Source organism: Erinaceus europaeus, chromosome 12 (assembly GCF_950295315.1).
Source record: "Erinaceus europaeus chromosome 12, mEriEur2.1, whole genome shotgun sequence".
NCBI lineage: Eukaryota > Metazoa > Chordata > Mammalia > Eulipotyphla > Erinaceidae > Erinaceus > Erinaceus europaeus.
The window spans coordinates 79,743,471-79,763,799 of NC_080173.1; the positions used below are offsets into that span (position 1 = coordinate 79,743,471).

At 48.5% G+C, this 20,329-nt stretch overlaps 1 protein-coding gene across 3 annotated transcripts; it reads left to right on the top strand.

The window, feature by feature from the left end:
- Positions 1 to 452: 452 nt before the first annotated feature.
- On the top strand, positions 453 to 12,445 carry SERPINF2 (serpin family F member 2). 3 transcript variants are annotated; one of them, XM_007520402.3, is made up of 10 exons: positions 453 to 607; positions 1,656 to 1,722; positions 1,826 to 1,864; positions 1,991 to 2,053; positions 2,342 to 2,543; positions 3,931 to 4,074; positions 4,207 to 4,410; positions 6,851 to 6,993; positions 10,490 to 10,694; positions 11,346 to 12,445. In XM_007520402.3, exons 1-10 carry the CDS (start codon positions 576 to 578, stop codon positions 11,756 to 11,758), a joined length of 1,512 nt encoding a protein of 503 aa, XP_007520464.2. In that variant the 5' UTR covers positions 453 to 575; the 3' UTR covers positions 11,759 to 12,445. The 3 variants fall into 3 exon arrangements, with proteins under 3 accessions (XP_007520464.2, XP_060060108.1, XP_016042476.1); XM_060204125.1 differs by having other exon boundaries at positions 455 to 560; positions 1,654 to 1,722; XM_016186990.2 differs by lacking the exon at positions 453 to 607 and adding an exon at positions 799 to 1,102.
- The last annotated feature ends 7,884 nt before the right edge of the window (positions 12,446 to 20,329 follow it).

A 20,329-nucleotide genomic window follows, 5' to 3' on the forward strand; every position in this document is an offset into this window, starting at 1 on the left:
TAAATATTAAAAAAAAAAAGAATGGGCAGCCTCTCCTGAGCTCTCTATACAGGGTCCTGCAGCTCCCTCTTCCATTCTCCTTTGGGTGAGAGGCAGGTATATTGGAAGTGCAGATCTAGATGTGGCTCTGAGCCCTGCAGTGCCCTTGGACAGGGTATATAGCCTCTCTTGAGTCTGAACCCTATCTTGTGGGGTCACAGGAAGGTGTGACACAGTGCCAGGCATCTAGCCTTCCTGGATCTGTTCTCCGATAGATGACAGTCTCCTCACTTGTCTCTTGGACATCCCTTCTCCAGGCCCAGGTGGCAGCCAACTCCATGGGGGCCCCAGGATTAGATGCATTGGTGGGAAAGGGGTTCCTGGGCCCAATATCAATGTTTAACCGGATGCACAAGTCAATATTTACCAGAAGAGAAAGCAATCTCCATAGGGGTTGGCTGAGAGCAAAGGTCCTGGTGGGAGGGAAGGTCTCAGCTGGGCAGGCTGGAGCCTGGACAGAGTGTGGGTAGCATCCAAGTGGGGCCAGAAGGACACGGTGTGGAACAGCAAGGAGCCTGTGGAGATAGGAGGGAAGGATGGCTCATCTGATCCTTGGGCTGGAGAGGAGGTAAGGAGATGCCCTCCTGGCTAAATATGTTCAGGAGCTCTGTCATTTCCCAGCCTCCTGGGGGTGATTAGAAGCAGGGGTGGCAGTGCTGAGGGGGGTCTCTCTGGGGCTTGAAAATCTGGAGGCCTTTTGCCTGTTAGAGATTAGGGTCCTGGTTTAGGGATCTTGCATATGGTGGGGTGGGAAAAGGGGTGATGGCTCCTGCAGAACTGACCTCAAATTTTGGGTGGAGTGTGTGGAGTGGGGGTTGGGCAGGAGGATGAAATCTGTTCCTGGCTAGAGCAAGACTAGCCTCTTATCAGCCAGCCTGGAGTAGAGTTGGGGAAAAGGCCTGCAATTCCAGTAAGTCCAAAGGTGGCTCTGGCCAGGGCCATTCGTTGGGTTCTGCTGTTGGGTCAGCTGTCTGACCTTCCACTCCACCCCCACCCTGCTTGAGACCTCAGAGCCTCACAGACCTGCATAGTGCTGTGAGCACGATCATACCAGCCAGAAGAGGTAGGCCAGATAACCTCCGGGTAGATCTCTGGGGAGGCAGTCCTGGTACAAAGGAGGCTCAGGGACAGAAAAGGTGTCATTACTGAGCGCCAGGTATTGTGCTCATGGCTTAAAAAGGCTGCCTTGTTTTTGTCCCCACAATACATGTAGAGGAAGGACTTGGGCCATCATTTTATAAGAGCCAGAGGGGCTAAGTAAGGGACATAACTAAGCTCCTCTGGAAATAGACAGGGCCAGGATTTAAACTGTTGTCTGACTCATGGCACCAGGTCTTAAATAATGAGGACTTTTGTTTTGTTTTGATGTTTCTCTCTTATTAAAATATTCTCAATGAATGGAATGTGAAAAATCAGAAAACATAAAGGGGAAAAACAAGGGGAAAGTTTACCTCTCAGAACCATGGTGAATGTATTTTGAATGTGTGTGGCATGGTGTCTTTTTTTTTCTCCTTAGCAGTCAAGGCTCAGGGCTCAGCTAGCCAGTGAACGTGTGGGTGGGATTCCATGGCAGATGTGGGGGCGAGGTGGGAACTGAGGCTTCCCGTCCCTGACAGGAACATGGTGCTGTTCTGGGGGCTCCTGGTGCTCAGCGTGTCCTGCCTGCATGGCCCCTGCTCTGTAGTAAGACTGCCATTGGAGTGGGGTGGGGAGAGGTGGGGGGTGAGGGTGGGGGAAGAGAAAGGGGATTTTCAGTCTGTGACTCTTTTAATCCCTTTCTCAACAGTTCTCTCCTGTGAACGCCATGGAGCCCTTGAACCAACAGGTAAGGGGGTATGAGGAACATGTGACATGATGGGGAGGAAGGCCCCAAGGGACCTAACTTGTGACTTGCACTGGATAGGGAACTTGTGGGAAGAGTCATCCCCCATCTGCTTCCTCCTTTCTTCAGCTAATGGACGGGCAGGTCCAGGAGAAGCTGTCCCCACTTAGTCTCCTCAAGTTGGTCAACCAGGTACAAACAGGTGGGGCTGGGGAAGAGTGGGCAGGGCCTGTGGGAGGAGGGCCAATCTGCAGGAGGAGGGCCTGTGGGATGAGGGACCTGGGGCTATGGCTGTGACGAGAGAGAGTGAAAGGGTTCAGAAGAAGAGAGCCAGTCCCCAGAATGTCTTTGCCCATGTGATTCTCCTTGTTCTCAGGACTAGGTCAAGACCCAGACTCGGGGCGTGCTCTGATGGAGTTCTTTACCACAGAACCCTGGGCTGGACTGTGGACCTAGCTGACTCCCGATCTGTCCCTGCAGGAGTCCGGTGAGCAGTCTACCCTGAAGAGGACCCCTGGAAGCTGCAGAGAGACCTCAACTCCAGAACAGACTCGCCAGCTGGCCCAGGCTATGATGGCCTTCACCAAAGACCTATTCTCCCTGGTGGCCCAAACCTCTACCAGCCCTAACCTCATCCTGTCACCACTGAGTGTGGCCCTGGCATTGTCTCACCTGGCACTAGGTACCATGGCAGCACCTGTCCAGACCAGTAGAGCTGGGAGGCCAGTAGGAGCTCTCCACTCCACAGTGTACCAGTGGGTGGCTTCTCATCAGGGCCACTGGATGGTTGGTTAAAATGCAGGCTCCTAGGCCTACCACCTTTCTCAGTAAATCAGATCCCCCAGCATCAGGCCTGGGGGTCTTCTCCTGCGTAGTGACTTCTTATCCCCCCAAATTATTGTATTTGTAATTCTTTAGAATGAGGCCTGGCACTTAAGAAATGCTTCAGAGGTGTACTAAATTTAAAGTAAAAATAAGCACAGTCAAAAGAGAATTTCCAGAATGTACACATCAAGGGCCAGGGAGAGAGTATAATGGCTATACAATAAGACTTTCATGCCTGGGGGCTGGGTGGTAGCACAGCGGGTAAAGCGCAGGTGGTGTGAAGCACAAGAACCAGCATAATATCCTGGTTCGAGCCCCTGGCTCCCCACCTGTAGAGGGCTCGTTTCACAAGTGGTGAAGCAGGTCTGTAGGTGTCTATCTTTCTCTCCCCCTCTCTGCCTTTCCCTCCTCTCTTGATTTCTCTGTTCTATCCAGCAACAATGATAGCAGTAAGAACAATAACAACAACAATGATGATAAACAACAAGGATAACAAAAAGGGAAAAATGGTCTCCAGGAGCAGTGGATTCACAGTGCAGGCACTGAGCTCCAGTGATAACCTTGGAGGGAAAAAAAAAAAACTTTCATGCCTGAGACTCCCAAATCCCCAGCACCCCCATAAAACAGAGCTGAGCAGTGCTCTGGTAAAAAGAAAGGGGGAAGAAAAAAGATACACACCAGTGGGGAAAATTTGTAAGAAAAATTATGAAGAGATGCAGTGTCAGGTCTGTGATGATGGAAGCAGCTTCATTTCATCCTTGGCCATCCTAGTACCCAGCAAGTGCCTCAGGGAGTAGATTTTCCATATTCTCACTTGTAGGGTGATTAATTTTTTTAATTAAAATTTTTTTTCTATATCAGAGCATTTCTCAGTTCTGCCTTATGGTAGTGTTGGGGATTGAACCTGGAACTTTAGAGCCTCAGGTTTGAGAGTCTTTTGCATAAACATTATGCTATCTCTTTATCCCTACAGAGTGATTTTTATCAAGCGTTTGATAGCTAACCCATCTCCACTGAACTAGAGGGTCTCCTTGTAAGAAGTGAGGTCCAGGGAGGAAATACAGCTTACATGTGGGGGGGTGGCCCAAACTGTGAGCGGCAGATATGAATGTACACTTGGGAGTCCTATCACTCTACCAGTTCAGTGGACATGGGAGGAGGGTGTGTGGCCCCACAGACATGTGCGTGGCTCTCTGTGGGTATGTGGGAGGTGGGAAAGCCACAGCTGTTGTGGTTCCCCTCAGGTGCTCAGAACCAAACTCTGCAGAGGCTGCAGCAGGTGCTGCATGCAGACTCGGGGCCCTGCCTCCCGCACCTGCTGAGCCGTCTCTGCCAGGACCTGGGCCCTGGAGCATTTCGACTGGCTGCCAGGATGTACCTGCAGAAAGGTAGGTGCTGGTGACAGAGGGCTCCTTTGTTGGACGGGGCTGAGAGAGATGGACTTGGCCTCACATAGCCAGTCAGATCTTTTAAGAGCCATGAAACCGGAGCCCTGAGATCAGCTTGTGGTCTCTGTATAGGATTTCCCATCAAAGAGGACTTCCTGGTACAATCAGAACAGCTTTTTGGTGCAAAACCCATGAGCCTGACGGGAAGAAAAGGGGATGACCTAGTGAGCATCAACCAGTGGGTGAAGGAAGCCACAGGAGGGAAGATTGAAAATTTCCTTTCCGAGCTGCCAGATGACATGGTGCTGCTTCTCCTCAATGCGATCCACTTCCAGGGTACGCTTCTCCTCTCCTCAGTTTCCCTACATGTAGTCCCCTAGTCCCCCTGTTCCCCTATCCCTCTCCCCATACCCCTGTAGGCTAAATGGCTGTGCAAGTTTTATCCCCTTTATTACTTTTTAAAGATTTACTTATTTATTGGGGGGATATCAGAGCATCACTCTGGCATATGCAGTGCTGGGGATGGAACTCAGGACCTCATGCTTGTCTATCCTGTCTTCACTTACTCGTCACCTTCTGGGTTGCTAATCCCCCTCTCCCTTTAAAAATATCTGTAGTGGGATCAGGTGATGGTGTACCTGGTTAAGCACACATAGTACTAAGAACAAGGGCCTATGCAAAGATCCAGGTTTGAGCCTCCAGCTCCCCACCTGCAGGGGGGACATTTCACAAACAGTGAAGCAGGTCTGCAGGTGTCTGTCTTTCTCTCTCCCTAGCTTCCCTTCCCTCTCAGTTTCTCTCTTTCCTATCAAATAAAATGGGGGAAAATGGCCAGCAGGAGCAATGGATTTGTAGTGCAGGCACCAAGCCCCAGCAATAATCTTGGAGGATATATATATATATCAGGCTGGCAAAATACCTCACTTGGATAGTGTACTGCTTTGCCATCTGTGCAACCTAGGTTCTAGCCTGGCCCCCAGGACACTGAAGAAAGCTTCAGTGCTGTGTCCTCTCTCTCTCTCTCTCTCTGATAAAACATCTATCTGGAGAAAAAGAGAATGGGGGAGATAGAGGATCAGAGCACTGATCAGTTCTGGCATAAGGTGGTGCCAAGGATTGAACCTGTGCCCTCTGGGACCTCAGTCATACAAGTTGAAGTTCTAACAGGCTGAGGTATCTCCCCAGACCTTTCAGGTTTTGTTCTGAGACTCCCTCTTTCTCTTCAGAAGTCAACAAGAAGGCTTGGAGCTTTCTGGGTGTGACTTGGGGAAGGGTAGGAGGCAGGTGATGGTGTCTCAGGTAGGGGCCCCGGGTTGGAAATGGCTATTGTTGGAAATACCCGGGGAAGAAACAAAGTCAGCAGACAGTCAGAGGGATGTTCCTGGGAGCACTGAAAACTGCCTGAAGAATAGAAGTCTATTTGTGGTGTGGAGTGTGTGTGGGGATAACTCAGCTGGTAGAATGTGTAGAATGCAGGATTTGCGTGCCTAAAGCTCCTAGTTCAATCCTTACTGACACATGTACTGGAGTGGTGCTTTGGCTTCTCTTTCTTATGTGAAACTCATTTTATATAACTCATTTTAACTAAGTAAAAGGAAATTTAAAAACAATGCAAGGGGGGCTGGGTGGTTTTGCACTCAACCAGTTACTCCCACCTGCAGGGAAAGGCTTCATGAGTGGTAAGCAGGGCTGCAGGTGTCTCTCTGTCTCTCTCCCTCTCTATCCCCCTTCCTCTCAGTATCTGGTTGTCTCTATCCAATAAGTAAACAAAGATAATAAAATAATTAAAAAATAATTTAAAAAATAATGCAAGGTTCAAGGGCCAGGGAAGTAGCATACTGTTAATGCAAATAACATTTCATGCCTGAGGCACCAACAGTCCCAGGTACAATTCCTAGCACCACCATAAGCCAGAGATGAGTAGTGCTCTGGTCTCTCTCTCTTTCCCTGTGTACTTCTAAAATGAAATAAAATAAAATAAAATAAACAAGGTTTAAGAGAGAGATCACCCAGTAGAGCACACATTTTGCCTTGTGCAAGGATCCAGGCTTGAGCTCCTGGTTACCATACGGCTACAGCATGCAAAGGGAAACTTCACAAATGGTAGAGCAGTGCTATGATGTCTCTCCTTCTCTTCCTTTCTCTCTCTCTCTCATTGTCTACCTGGAAAAAAGAAAAATTGAGAAAGAAAAGGAGAAAAGAGGGCTGGGGAGATTGCATAATGATTATGCAAAAAGACTTTCATGCCTGAGGTACCAAAGGTCCCAGGTTCAGTCCTCAGCAACATAATAAACCAGAGCTGAGCAGGACTCTGGTAATAAAAATAAATTAGATAAATAATAAAATAAATGGAAGGAAAGAAGAAAGAGTCCAGGAACAGCAGAATTGTGCAGGCTCAAAATCCTTGCCAAAAAAAAAAAAGTCCAAATTTCAAACAACGCTACAGGTAAGAACTTGCCATTCGAGTGGATATCACCTTTGAATCTCCTTTTTTTTTTTTTTTTTGTTTTGCCTCCAGGGTCATTGCTGGGGCTTGGTGCCTGCACCATGAATCCACTGCTCCTGGAGGCCATTTTCCCCATTTTTGTTGCCCTTGTTGTGCCCTTGTTATTGGATAAGACAAAGAGAAATCGAGAGAGGGAAAGATGGTGGAGGTGGGGCGTAGGGGGGGAGGAGAAAGACACCTGCAGAGTGAGTGAGTTCTGGGTAGAACAGGGAGGAGGTGAAAGTTACAGACCCCATTGATCCCAGCCTGTGTGGTCTCTGTTGAATACAGGTTTCTGGAGAAGCAAGTTTGATCCAAGCCTCACCAGGAGAGCTGTTTTCCATCTGGATGAACAGTTCACAGTGCCAGTGGACATGATGCAAGCCCACACATACCCTCTGCGCTGGTTCTCGCTGGAGCAGCCCCCAATACAGGTCACCCTTGACTTCCCAGTTGGGTGCTGGGAGGTGTGGAAGGAAGTGGAAAACTCTGGAGTAGGCACTGGAGGGTGGCTGTGAGTAGATGTGGGTATGGGGGAAGAGCCTCACCATTCTGCAGCCATGCCCCCAGGGAGAAATTTACACTGGAAAATCTTACTATACCCTCAGCCCCCCACTCCCCCCCACCCAGGGGGACTCCAGGCTCTTAGAGCTTTATTCATTCAGCAAGAATATATTGGACATTTACTGTGTGCCAGATGCGATTCTAAACACTGGGGTGGGTGTTAGTGGAGGACTAGACAGACCAGATTCCTGTTCTCAGAAGTGAAGACACACAATCACATAAATCAACAAGTCAAATTAAAACATATCTATTGACTTATTTATGATATGAAGAGAGAGAGAGCAGGTGCACGAGAGAGTTATGGATGGAGAAAACATAAACCAGAGCATCACACTGGCACATGCAGTGCCAGGGACTGAACTTGGGACTTCATGCTCAAGAATAGGTGGTGGTAAGTGCAACAAAGGGGGAGGAAGGTGATCTTAGAGTGATCAAGGCGAATTCTTTTTTCCTTTTTTGCTTCCAGGGTTATTACTGGGGCTCAGTGCCTGCCCTACAAATCCACTATTCCTGGAGGCCATTTTCCCCATTTTTGTTGCCCTTGTTATGCCCTTGTTGTTGTTATTGGATATGACAGAGAGAAATCGACAGAGGGAAAGATGGTGGGGGTGGGGGGTGGGGGGAGGAGAAAGACACCTACAGACCTGCTTTACCAACTGTAAAGCAACCCCCTGCAGGTGGGGAGCTGGGGGCTCAAACCGAGGTATTTACACCAGTCCCTGTGCTTCGTGCCATGGGCACTTAACCCGCTGAGCTACTGCCTGACACCCGATCAAGGAGAATTCTTTGAGGAGGGACACTGAACTGAGATCCAGGCCATCTTTGGTTATAAGGGGGTTGTTACAAGAACCCTTGAGTTGTGGAGGTAGACAGGAACCACCCTAGCAGCCATGGAAGCACTCAGCATCTGAACATCTCTAACTGTGGGAGATCAGACTTGAACTCACCCTCAGTGCTTTGAAGGGACCTGGGGAGAAGCATAATGGTTATGCAAATAGACTTTCTAAGGCACCAGAGGTCCCAGGTTCAATCCCCAGCATCACCATAAGCCAGAGCTGAGCGGTGCTCTGGTAATATAAATAAATGAATAATAAAGTAAATACAAATTTTAAAAGGGCAGGTCTGATTGGAAGGCTTGCCAGCATTGTCCCCAGCTAGAGTGCTATACCCAACTCTCAAGAACAGCCCCCTGCTTCTAGTCTAACTGTGATCCTTTTGACTTGAGCACTGATCCCTGGGTCAGCCAAGCTGCATGAGATGGCAGTGTGGGTTAGTTTCACAGAGCCAACAGGACAGAAGCCACAGCTGCTTTTGCCACTCTCAAGACCATTGTGGCAGTTAGCCACCGGTTGCTCTCCAGCTCACCAAGCGAAGAGGAGGATCTATCTCCCCTTCCGCCAGTTCTCTTCATGCTGCTCTTTCCCTTCAACCTGTGACCAGCCTACGCTCGCTTCACCCCTGGTCTTGATTCTTTGTCCCCCTTGGCCTTCTTTCTTTGACTCTCTGACACAGACCCAGGCTGTCAGCTTCTGGCGCGGCTCCTCCTGCCGCCTGAGTGGCTGCCTGAGAAATCACAGCTGCAAGAAGCTATGGAGCCCACGACTTTTGCACTTCTTTAGCTACAGAAAGCCCATTCCTATGTACCCATACTCCAAATCGCAGTACATATGCCTTGTTAGACAAAGCTACTGTTGAAGGTAGGAGGGCGGAGAGGGGACCGTATTGTAGTGACTCCTGTAGAGCCTAAGGTAGTTATTTATTCATCTGCTTTGCTGTTTTGTTTTGTTTTGTTTTGTTTTGTTTTTTGTTTTGCTACTGAAGATCCAATTCAGGGCTTCCTATGTGCCAGTCATGTATCCCACCACTGAGCTACATCCCCAACCTAAGGTAGTTTGAAAACCTAACAACCTAGTCCTTTGTACACAGGGAGAAACTGATGAGGGAGTCCAGGCCCCAGCTCACAGGTGGAGAGAGAGGAAATTAGTATTTCCTGAGAGCTGCCTAACTGCCTAACTCTTAGATGCTCAAAGCTTTCATGCATCTCTCTTTTGGTCACATGTCTGCCTGCGGTGTGAGCAGTTATGCTGTTCCACTTTATACTGAGTAAGAGCCTCAGAAAGGCCATGAAGGTGCCCAGGAAGAACAGACTGAAAGCCCAGTCCACCTGTCTCAGAAACAGCTGGACCCAGACCTAGTTGGGAGACTTTCTTTCCTATTTATTTATTTAGATCTATTTGTTTATTTACTTTTGCCTCCAGGGTTATTACTGGGGCTCAGTGCCTGTACAATCCACTGCTCCTGGAGGTCATTTTTTCCATTTTGTTGCTGTTGTTGTTATCATTGATGTTGTTATTGTTGGATAGGACAGAGAAAAATCAAGAGAGGAGGGGAAGACAGAGAGGAAGAAAGACAGACACCTGCAGACCTGCTTCACCGCTTGCGAAGCAACCCCCTGCAGGTGGGGAGCCGGGGGCTTGAACTGGAATCCTTACACCAGTCCTTGCACTTTATGCCATGTGCACTTAACCCATTGCACTACTGCTTGGCCCCCTATTTATTTAGATTTATTTATTCCTCTTTTTCCTTCTTTCCTTCCTTCCTCCTCCCTTCCTTTCTTCCTCCCTTCCCTCCCCCTCCTTTCTTTCTTTCTCTTTTTCTTTCCTGTTTTTGATAGAGACACAGAGAAACTAAGATTCAAGGTGGAGATCAAAGGGAAAAAGAGAGACACCTGTAGTACTGCTTCACCACTCTGAAGCTTCTCTGCTGCGGGTGGGGATGGGAGCTTGAATCCAGGTCCTCGCACATGGTAATATGTGAGCTGTACTGGATGTGCCACTACCCAGCTCCCCTGTTATTGTTGTTGTTATTATTAAGTCTCTGTGAAGAGGTATATTTATTTATTATATTTATTTATTTATTTATTTATTAGTGAGAGGGATAGGAAGAGAGAGAAAGGACCAGACATCACTCTGGTACATGTGCTGCTGGGGATGGAGCTCAGGACCTCATGCTTGAGAGTCCATTGCTTTATCCACTGCGCTACCACCCAGACCACTTACTTATTTATTTGTGTCAGAACACTGCTCAACTCTGGCTTATGGTGGTGCTGGAGATTGAGCCTGGGACCTCTGGTGCCTCAGGCATAAAAGTCTTTGTGCATAACCACTATGCTATCACCTCAGCCCTTATTTATTTTTAAAAGGTACAGAGGAAGAGAGAAGGAAAACTAGAGCATCACACTGGCACATGAAATCCCAGGGACTGAACCTGGGACCTCAGTTCTCAAGAATACAACGCTCTATCCACTGTGCTAATTCCCAGGTCTCCAACAAGACCTCCTGTGGCCTCTCCTTCTTTTGTCTATAGGTGGCTCATTTTCCCTTTAAGAACAACATGAGCTTCGTAGTGGTGGTGCCCACCCACTTTGAGTGGAACGTGTCCGACGTGCTGGCCAACCTGAGCCTGGACACCCTGCACCAGCCCTCGCTGTGGGAAAGGCCCACCAAGGTCCTGCTGCCCAAGCTGCATCTGAAACACCAGCTGGACCTGGTGGGCACACTCAGCCAGCTAGGTAAGAAGGCTGGGTTTGGGGAACCCCCCTGGGTTGGGAGGAAACCCCTAGCTGGCTCCTGGCTTTTTCTGGACCACTGGAAGGAGAGAGGACTTGACCTGCGTCCCTGCGTCCTCTGCCCTATGGTCCTCTGGAGGAGTCTGAGCGAGGAGGACTTAGTCTACCCATGACCTAAATATTGCACAGATTCCCAGGTGGAGGGCCCGGATAGCATGGAGTCCTAAGTGACAAGGAGGTGTCCTTTTTCTGGCTTTTACAGAAGGGAGAGCAAGAGAAGCTGGGCTGTTACACTGTTAAAGAGATGCATCTGCCTACTAGCTACATGCTAAGCAACTGTGGCATTCTAGACACTGGGAGCCCACTGTGTACACTGTCTAAGGGGTTCACATGAAAATAACCAGGTGCTTACACTTCACCGGAAGTGCTAAGACAGAGGGCTTGCCTCCAGATGCCTGTGTAGAACTTAGGGCAGGAATCCAGGGAAGGCCTCCTGGAGCAAGTGATCTTTACGTTAACGCTTGAAGATTACTTAAGAATAAGACATCTGTGGTTTCAAGGTGTTCCTTGGCCAGGATACTAGCCATTCTCCAAGGCGGGTTCAAGCAGCCTGAGGGTAGGATGCCCTGACCAGCTGTCTCCTGCCCTGGGCAGGCCTGCAGGATTTGTTCCAGGCCCCAGATCTGCGTGGGATCTCCGACCAGAGCCTGGTGGTATCAAGTGTGCAACACCAGTCCACTCTGGAGCTTAGCGAGGCGGGTGTGGAGGCGGCAGCTGCGACCAGCACCATCATGTCCCGCATGTCCCTGTCCTTGTTCGCTTTGAATCGTCCCTTCCTCTTCTTTATCCTCGATGATGCCACAAGCCTGCCCCTCTTTGTGGGTGTGGTGAGGAACCCCAATCCTGATGCGCAGCCAGAACCAAAGGAGCAGCAGGATTCCCCTGCCAGCAGGGACTCCTTCCAGGACCAGAAAGCATTTCCCCGTGGAGACAAGCTGTTTGGCCCTGACTTGAAACTTGTACCCCTGTTGGAGGAGGAGTACCCCCAAACCAGCAGCCCCAAGTGAAGGGGCCATGCAGCCACCAGCATCCTGAACTCCTTCCTGGACTAGCCTCTCAACTCCCGTGACTCTTTCCATACAGCTTTGTGGGCTGAGGGGCAGGGGCTTGGGGTGGGAGAGGAGGGAGCCATCCTCTCCTGGCTCCTTTTGGGGGAGTTGGGGATGGTCTGGGGCCAGGAGGAGGGCAGGTATCAGGGAATTCATTAAGGGTCTGCATCCTATGTCATTTCTTCCCAATGGGCTCAGAGAGTGTCATTGCTTAGGGCTTGGCTGGAGGGGCAGCTGGGTTCTCTGTTGTCAAGAAGGGAGATAGATGATCCCTTGAATTGGCCTGAGCATCTCCATGATGGGCTACCCCAGGGCAGGACAGTGTTCTGAGGTCACAGAAATAGGTCAGCCTTTTCTGCTTAGTGGGCGGAAGTTGAATGTAGCAGTTTCCCGCCTTTGCTGTCACCTGCACAAGCCCCTCTAGCCTCCAGCCCACCCTGAGGACAACCTGACACCTGGGTCTCCCTGCTGACCCTGGAAGACACCAACACTGCCAGGATCCTGCTTCCCTCCTGTCTCTTGTCTTCCTCCTCTGCCTGATATGTCAGGGGCAGAGGCAAGGAAGGGCCCCATTAATCCCCAAAAGGCTCTTTTGTAAAGTTTTTGTAGTGATTTTTACACCACCTGAATAAAGAATGAATGGGCCTGGTTGCTTTGGCGTTGCTGTTCCAGGCACAGGTGATGGGCGGGAGGAGGAGTACTTGAGGAAGGTAGGGAGCAGGCCACTGTAGCCCCTGCCTGTGGAGCAGATCCCCTCTGTGCCACGTTTGCTCTCTGGCTGCTCACCAGCCCTCCTCCCCCAGGAATCCCCTCTGACCTCGACAGTCTGGCTCTGCTGTCAGCCCTCTCCTTTCTGCACCTCACTGACAAGTGGCAGCCCAGGCAGCTCAGAATAGCGCCAGCCTTCCAGTTTGGGGAGAAGAACTGGCAATTAGGGAGCCTGTGGGGTTTCTAATTACACGCTGGCCCTTCTGCCAGGGACTGGCGCCCGCCAGCCGGGGGCAGGCTACTGGGAGCACCAGCCTCCAGCTGGAAGTTGTCAGCACCTCAGAATTTGGGGGAAGTGATGGGAGGACCATCAGCACAGAGCTTGGGGAAGCAAAGGTGTCCATGTGGGTGGGCCCCTGCCTGTGAGTGCTGGATGTGCAGCCCTGAGCCCTGAGTGCAAGGGTTGAGTCGCTGTTTGGGATGGAATTTTCCCTCTTAGAAGCTATACATGCGGGGAGGTGGGTGATAAACAGCCCAGTGAAATATATGGTACATCATTGGGAGATAAGAGCTGGAGAGACATGCAGCAGGGAAGCACAGGGATGCTATGATGGATGGCCTCTCTGGGAAGGTGACATTGGAGCAGAGACTCCAAGGAGGGGAGTCTGGGCACTGTGAAAATCTTGGGGAACAGCATCCTGAGCAGAGGAGAGGCTGCAGTAGGAATATGCTGCAAGGTTCAGGATGAGCAGGAGGGGCTGGAGTGGAGGAAGTGAGGAAGGAGGAGTAGGAATCAGTCAGAGAGGAAGTAGGGAAAGACCCATCTAGGGTTTTAGGGATGCTGTAAGGATTTGAGGGTTTGCTTTTATTTTGTGGATCCGGGACCTCATGCATGCATGATTTCATCACTCTGGTGCACTGGTGTCTGTCTGTCTGTCTATCTGAATGAAAAAGTGATCCAGAGCTTCCCCTGGTGCCATAACAGCTCCCATGTGTTGCCGGAACTCAAACTTGGGCCACAAGCATGACAAGCCATACACTCTACCTGTGAGTTATCTCTCCAGTCCTGGACTGTAGTTTTTATTTTAGGAGAGGTAACAAGTCACTAGAAATTTAAAGCAGCAAGTTATTTACTTAATTAAAAAAGTATTCATATCCTGGACTCTAGTCTCCTCCTGCTAATCCATTTCCCTGAGCTTGCACAGTAACTTGTTTTATCGCCTGACTCTCAGTTCTCTCTTCCTCTCTCTCTGTTGGTTCTAAATTGGTCTGGATCTAGTCATCACTCCCCAAGTCCCAAACTGTTGTTTCTTTGCCACACACCCCCATTATAGCTATCTTTTTTTTTTTTTTGCCTCCAGGGTGATAACTGGGGCTTGGTGCCTCCACTGTTCCTGGAGGCTATTTTTTCCCCCTTGTTGCCCTTGTTGTTTGTTGTTGTTGTCATTGTTATTGTTGTTGCTGTTGGATAGGACAGAGAGAAATAGAGAGATGAGGGGAAGACAGAGGGGGGAGAGAAAGGTAGACACCTGTAGACCTGCTTCACCACCTGTGAAGCAACCCCCCTGCAGGTGGGGGCCTGGGGGCTCGAACTGGAATCCCTGAGCTGGTCCTTGCGCTTCACGCCATGTGTGCTTAACCCACTACACTACTGCCCGACCCCCCATTATAGCTGTCTCAACTGTACTCTATGTCCCAAAGACCATGGATGGTGTACTTTCTATGTGCCTGCACCACATTAAGATCTGGGGATGCAACAACAAACAAGTAGACAAAATTCCTTCCTCTGGAGCTTCAATCCGGTGACAGGTAATCTAGGCAACAGACAAGTAAACAACTCAGAATACAAGATAGTGTAGGTAGGGGCTGGGAGATAGCTCACCTGTCATGAATGGGGCCCTGGGCTCAAGCCACAGCACCACAGAGGAGCACCCTGGCACTGGGAGAAGATCCATGGATGATGGAGTGAGGCTGGAGTGTCTCTCCCTTAATCTGAAAGAAAATGCTGGGCCAGGAGTGGTGGGGTTGTTCTTGTGGGAGACCCTAGTGCTGCAAAAACAAAACTCATAGTTACGAGAGTGTAAACAGAATGAGAAGTGTTAAATAAAGGACCTTCGTGAGGTTTTGTGACACCAAGTAGCTGGAAAGGGCCTACTGTGATCAGGGGAGGCCTTCCCAAAGTGACAGTTGAGCCGATGTGGATGGTGAAGACCTGAGCATTCAGAGAGAAAGAGTAAGAGTATTCAGGAAAAGGAAACAGCCAGAGAGAAGACCTTGAGGTAGAGAAGGGATAGGAGAAGTGAAGGGACAGAAAGAGGACCAGGGTACTTGCTGGAGTGAAAACCAGGCGAAAGGGAAAAACAGACCAGTCGAGGCAGAGTGCAGCCAGATCACAGGAGTCCTTGCAGGTGAGAAGTTTGGATGTTATTTCAAGTAGAAAGGGAAGTTACCTAAGGATGCTTTGTATATGATTTTTGTTATTGCAATACAACACAGAAAGAATATGTCATAATTGCACACATAGTTAGAATTTTTTTGTCACCAGGGTTATCACTGGGGCTCAGTGCCAGCACTATGAGCCCACTGTTCCCAGTGGCCATTTTTTCCCCAATATGTATTTATTTAATTTGACAAGACAGAAATTGAGATGTGAGGGGAGATAGAGAAAGGGGAGAGAAAGACACCTGCAGACCTGCTTCACTGCTCATGAAGCGTCTTCCCTGCAAGTGGGAAGTGGGGGCTTGAACCTGGGTCCTTATGCTTGATGACAGGTGTGCTTAACCAGGTGTGCCTCCACCCGGCCCCTTACTTAGAATTTTTTCCATGAACCAAATAATCCAAATTGCGCTGCCAGATCCTCCATCAAAAAGCAACACTCGGGAGTTGGGCGGTAGCATAGCAGGTTAAGCGCATGTGGTGCAAAGCGCAAGGACCAGCGTAAAGATCCCAGTTCGAGCCCCACTTGCAGGGGAGTTGCTTCACAGGTGGTGAAGCAGGTCTGAGGGTGTCTATCTTTCTCTCCCCCTCTCTGTCTTCCCCTCCTCTCTCCATCTCTTTGTCCTGTCCAACAACGAATGACATCAGTAATAGCTACAACAATAAAAAACAAAGGCAACAGAAGGGAATAAATAACTAAATAAATATTTTTAAAAAATAAAAAAATATAAGCAGCACTCATGCTCCTGACTTCTAATATTATTTTTTCCTGACTAAACTGAACTTTTGTACAAAGTGTGCTTTCTTGTCCCTGGCTTCCTTCAGTGTCACATCTGTGAGAGTCATCTCTGTACACTGTGCAGGGCAATCACTTTTTAACTGCAGAAAGCTTTTAGCTGAGGGGTGCCATGGTGTATCGAAGTCCATCAAGGCTCACTTGGCTGCTGTGTTGATGAGACTGCAGAGGGACAATGTGGGTGCAGGGAGACTAGTTAGCAGGCAGGAGATGCAGGTGATTTGGTCCAGGCTGCTAGCTATGGAAATGGAGGAAGAGGATCAGGGTTCAGATGTAGTCTGCAGAATGGCATTCTAGAATTCATGGTTAGACTAAGTGGGATATGAGGGAAAGAAAACACTCAAGGATTGTGGGGTTTGCTGTTCAAGTAACTAGGTGTGGTTTTGAGAAAATGGGTTTTACTGATATGGGAATCAATGTGAGGGACAGATTTTAGGACTGACTAGAGATGCCCACTCTGAAGGTGCTCTGATTGAAATGACACCCTGCAATAGAATGACCATATGATCCTGTCTGCATGCTAATGTTTCAATTGTTATCTGTGGTTCCCGTTTAATTAATAGCACCTTCTTTTGCTCTTATAAGTGTTTGGGTGGCTGGCCAGGTGGTGGTGCATCTTGTGGAGCAAACACATTATCATGTATGAGGACCCAGGTTCAAGTCTGTGGTCCCCACCTTCGGGGGAAGCTTCACAAGCAGTTGAGAAGTGCTTCCGATGTCTCTCCTATTCCCGCCTATCCTCTATTTCTGCCTCTGTCAGAAAAAAAATTAAAGGGATGGCTTCTGGGAGCTGTGGATTCATCATGCAGGCATTGAAAGCCAGTGATAAACTTTATGACAAAAAAAGGTGTTATTATGATAAAGTGTATACTCATTCTACCTATTGGGCAACCATGTGGCTATGTCAGATATATCACTTAGATACTTTGGTGAGAATTGGAAGTGTATATTTGGGAGTATACAGGTGAATTTAAAATATTTATTTATTAACACAGAGGAGAGGAGAGGGAGGGAAGGAGAGAGAGAGAGATGGAGAGAGAGAGAGAGAGAGGAGAAACTAGAGCACCACTATCACATATGATACTGGGAATTAAACTCAGAACCTTATGCTTTCAAGTCCAAAGATCTAGCCACTGTACTACCTCCCAGGGCACCACATGGTTGTATTTGAAGTAATGGAACTGGGGCTATGAGACAGTGCACCTGGTAGGACATATGACTTACCTACCACACATGAGGTCTCAGGTCTGAGTTCTGGTACCATATGGATGAACCAAAGTAACTGGGACGTCCACAGATGGTGGAACAGTACTGTGGTGTCTCTCACTGTGTGTCTTTTCATCTCTGTTTTGTCTTTCCCTGTCTCTATTTCAAATAAAAAGAATGAAGATATTGGCCTAGGAACAGTGAACACATACTTGCGAGAGGTCCTGAAGCCACAAAACAACGACAACAACGTCATGGAGCCGGTGGGATTCACCTAAGAGGAGATGTAGGAGAGGGAAAGAGGTCCTAGGATTGAGTCAGGAGACAGGAAAGATGCGGTATGTGAGGTGGGAGAAAAATGGAGAGTGGAGAGTCAGGATTCCAAAGAGGAGCATTCTGTTCTGCTGCCTGCTGTACATTTCGGAGTTTAGATGGAGGTCAAAATAGTCCAGATAGGTCCACTTCCACCTTGTGTTTCAGAAAATCCAAAACACTGCACAACAGCCTTTTACACGAAGGCGCAAAGCTTGCTTTAGCTCTACTATACACTATGAAGTTGGTATACTTCTGTTACTCAAATCAATCTGCATCTTCCTAGTCTTGGCTGGTTTCATATTTGTGGAAACAGGGGCATGGGTTTCTCCAAGTCATAGCATTTCCTTCCACTCTCTTCCTACCTAGTGGAGGAGGTAGACAGTGCAAGATTTTGAAACATAACTCCTCCTGAAGATGACCATCAGGAAGGGAGGGATGATGGGACCACAAGGCTGTCTCTTTCATTTTCAGAGTCACATGCCAGTTGCTGAAGTCTAGTCTCGCCAAATTTCCCAGCCCTCTCTTCCTCCATGGCCATCCCAGACAGTTCAAAACCCAGTCCTTCTCAGTTTCAGTTTCAAGTTCACCTATGAACTTGGTGACAGCAGTTTCTAAAGAAGAGGTGGGAACAGAAAAAAAAGGGGGGGAGGTTGATGAGAGTAACAGACATGAGAGGAAATAAGTTTCTAGTGTGGCTGTAAAGGAGAACTGAGAAATGGGTAGCAGTGTTAAAGAAATCTGCTTTAAATCAAGAAGACTGAAGCTGAGGTGGGTGAAGGAAGGAAAGAGCCTTTATTCATATGGGCCAAGAGTTCAGGCAGCTCGGAGAAACTACGGCCATGAGCTAAGTCTAGTTTCAGTTTTATTTTTTAAAAAATACCTTTTCTGGAAATGCAAAAGCTAGCCGGATTACATAAATTGAGGTGGCCAGCAGGCAAGAAATCCAAAACAACATATGGCAGCTGACTATATACATAATGAGGCACATTCTACAAAACATTTCCTTGGCCTTCAGCTTTGCTTATCTATTGTCCACTTAAGAAAGTTCAGTCTGACCTTCACCGTCTCAATTTTATTTTCACTTACTCAGTGAAGGCCAGCCTGCCCTACTGTATTAACTATCTGCACTATCTCAAACTTTGGCCCATACTCGGCCCTTCTACACATTCTTAAAACCCTTTATTATAATAACAACAACAATGATAATGATGACAACAACAACAATGAACAACAAAAGGGAAACAAAAGGGAAAAAATAGCCTCCAGGAACAGTGGATTTGTAGTGCAAGAACGAGTGCCAGCAATAACCCTGGAGGCAAAACCAAAAAAACCCTTTAATATATTTTCAGTATCTGTCCTTGGATGCCTGAGTTGCACAGCAGATGTCATCGGCGTAGATGAACTTCCTTGAAGAAGTTTCTGGGAGGTCATTGATGTAAATATTAAATAGTGTAGGAGCCAGAACAGAGCCCTGGGGGAGGCCACTTGAGACAAGTCTCCATCTGCTAGACTTGTCACCCAGATGCACCCGGAATCTTCTGTTTTGGAGAAGAAACGATATAGTGTTGGCCACCCATGGAGGCAGGCATCTTGAGATCTTGACTAGGAGACCACGGTGCCAAACCGTGTCATAGGCTGCTGTGAGATCAACAAAGACAGCACCCGTCTTTAAATTCTTCTGGAATCCATTTTCAATGTAAGTTGAGAGGGCCAGGGCTTGTTCGCAGGTAGGTAGATCTTCTTGGGCGGAAACCAGCTTGGGCGGGTGATAGGAATTTCTCTGTAAGATGAGAAATACGTGACAGAAGCAGCCTCTCAAGGAGTTTGTAACACACGGAGAGGAGAGAAATTGGTTCGACATCCTCGAGGAAACACTCACGAAAGACATGTCTCTGATATCTGATTACTGTAAAAAATGGCGACTAATCCCTAGCACTGCAAAAAACGGTATCATCTGTTTTCCATCTACACCATGCCTCAGCCTCGTGTGAGCTTAATGTGCAGCTTGGCGATACGAGAATCCGGCATGAAGCCCAGCCAGTCTATCTTGGCGTTACTCTCGATCGCACTCTGTCATTTCACGAACATCTCATAAAAACTGCAGCAAAGGTGGGCGCGAGGAATCACATCATTGCAAGACTGGCCAGCTCCTCATGGGGCGCGAGCGCTTCCACACTACGATCATCATCTCTGGCATTATGCTAATCCACTGCAGAATACTGTGCCCCAGGATGGTTCCGTAGCCCCCATGTCCACTTGGTCGATTTCAAATTATATTCCTCCATGAGGATAATTTCTGGAATCATCCGTTCCACCCCGGTCCCATGGCTGCCAGTTCTTAGCAACATCGCCCCGCCAGATATTCGTCGGGATGCGGCATCATCTAAGTTCATTTCCCACGTCTACGCTCTACCGGACCTGCCAATATACGCGGATATCTTCGCCCACCCTGTCCAACGCTTGACGTCTCGTCACCCAATCTGGTTCCCTACGCCTACACTGAACTTCTCTGTTCCAGTCTCTTGGAAACAGAGTTGGCAGTCAGCTGAGGTAAAGAACAAACACCTCATCCCAGACCCCTGCAAGCGTCAACCCAGCTTTGACCTAGCACGTTATGATTGGGCCCTCCTCAATCGCTATCGAACAGGCCATGGCCGGTGCGCCGCTATGTTCCATCGCTGGGGAGCCAGAGACGACCCGAACTGCCCCTGCGGCTCCAGACAGACTATGACCCACATAGTCAACGACTGCCACCTCTCCAGATTCAAAGGAGGTCTTGAAACTTTACATCAGGCTCATCCTGACACTGTTGACTGGCTACGGAAGAAGGGCAAACGCTAGAAGAAGTATCTGTCCTGTGTTGAGGCCTTCTTACAAATACATCACAATCACATTATAAACACATACTTTAAGCATATTCAGGGGATAAAATCTGGAAATTCTCTCCCAGTAGCTTATGGGATGTGATATAAAGGAAATGTTTTTCTTTTTTTAAAATATGTATTTATTCATTTATGAGAAAGTGAGAGGAAGAGGGGAGAGAGTACCTAGTGTAATGCCAACTACTG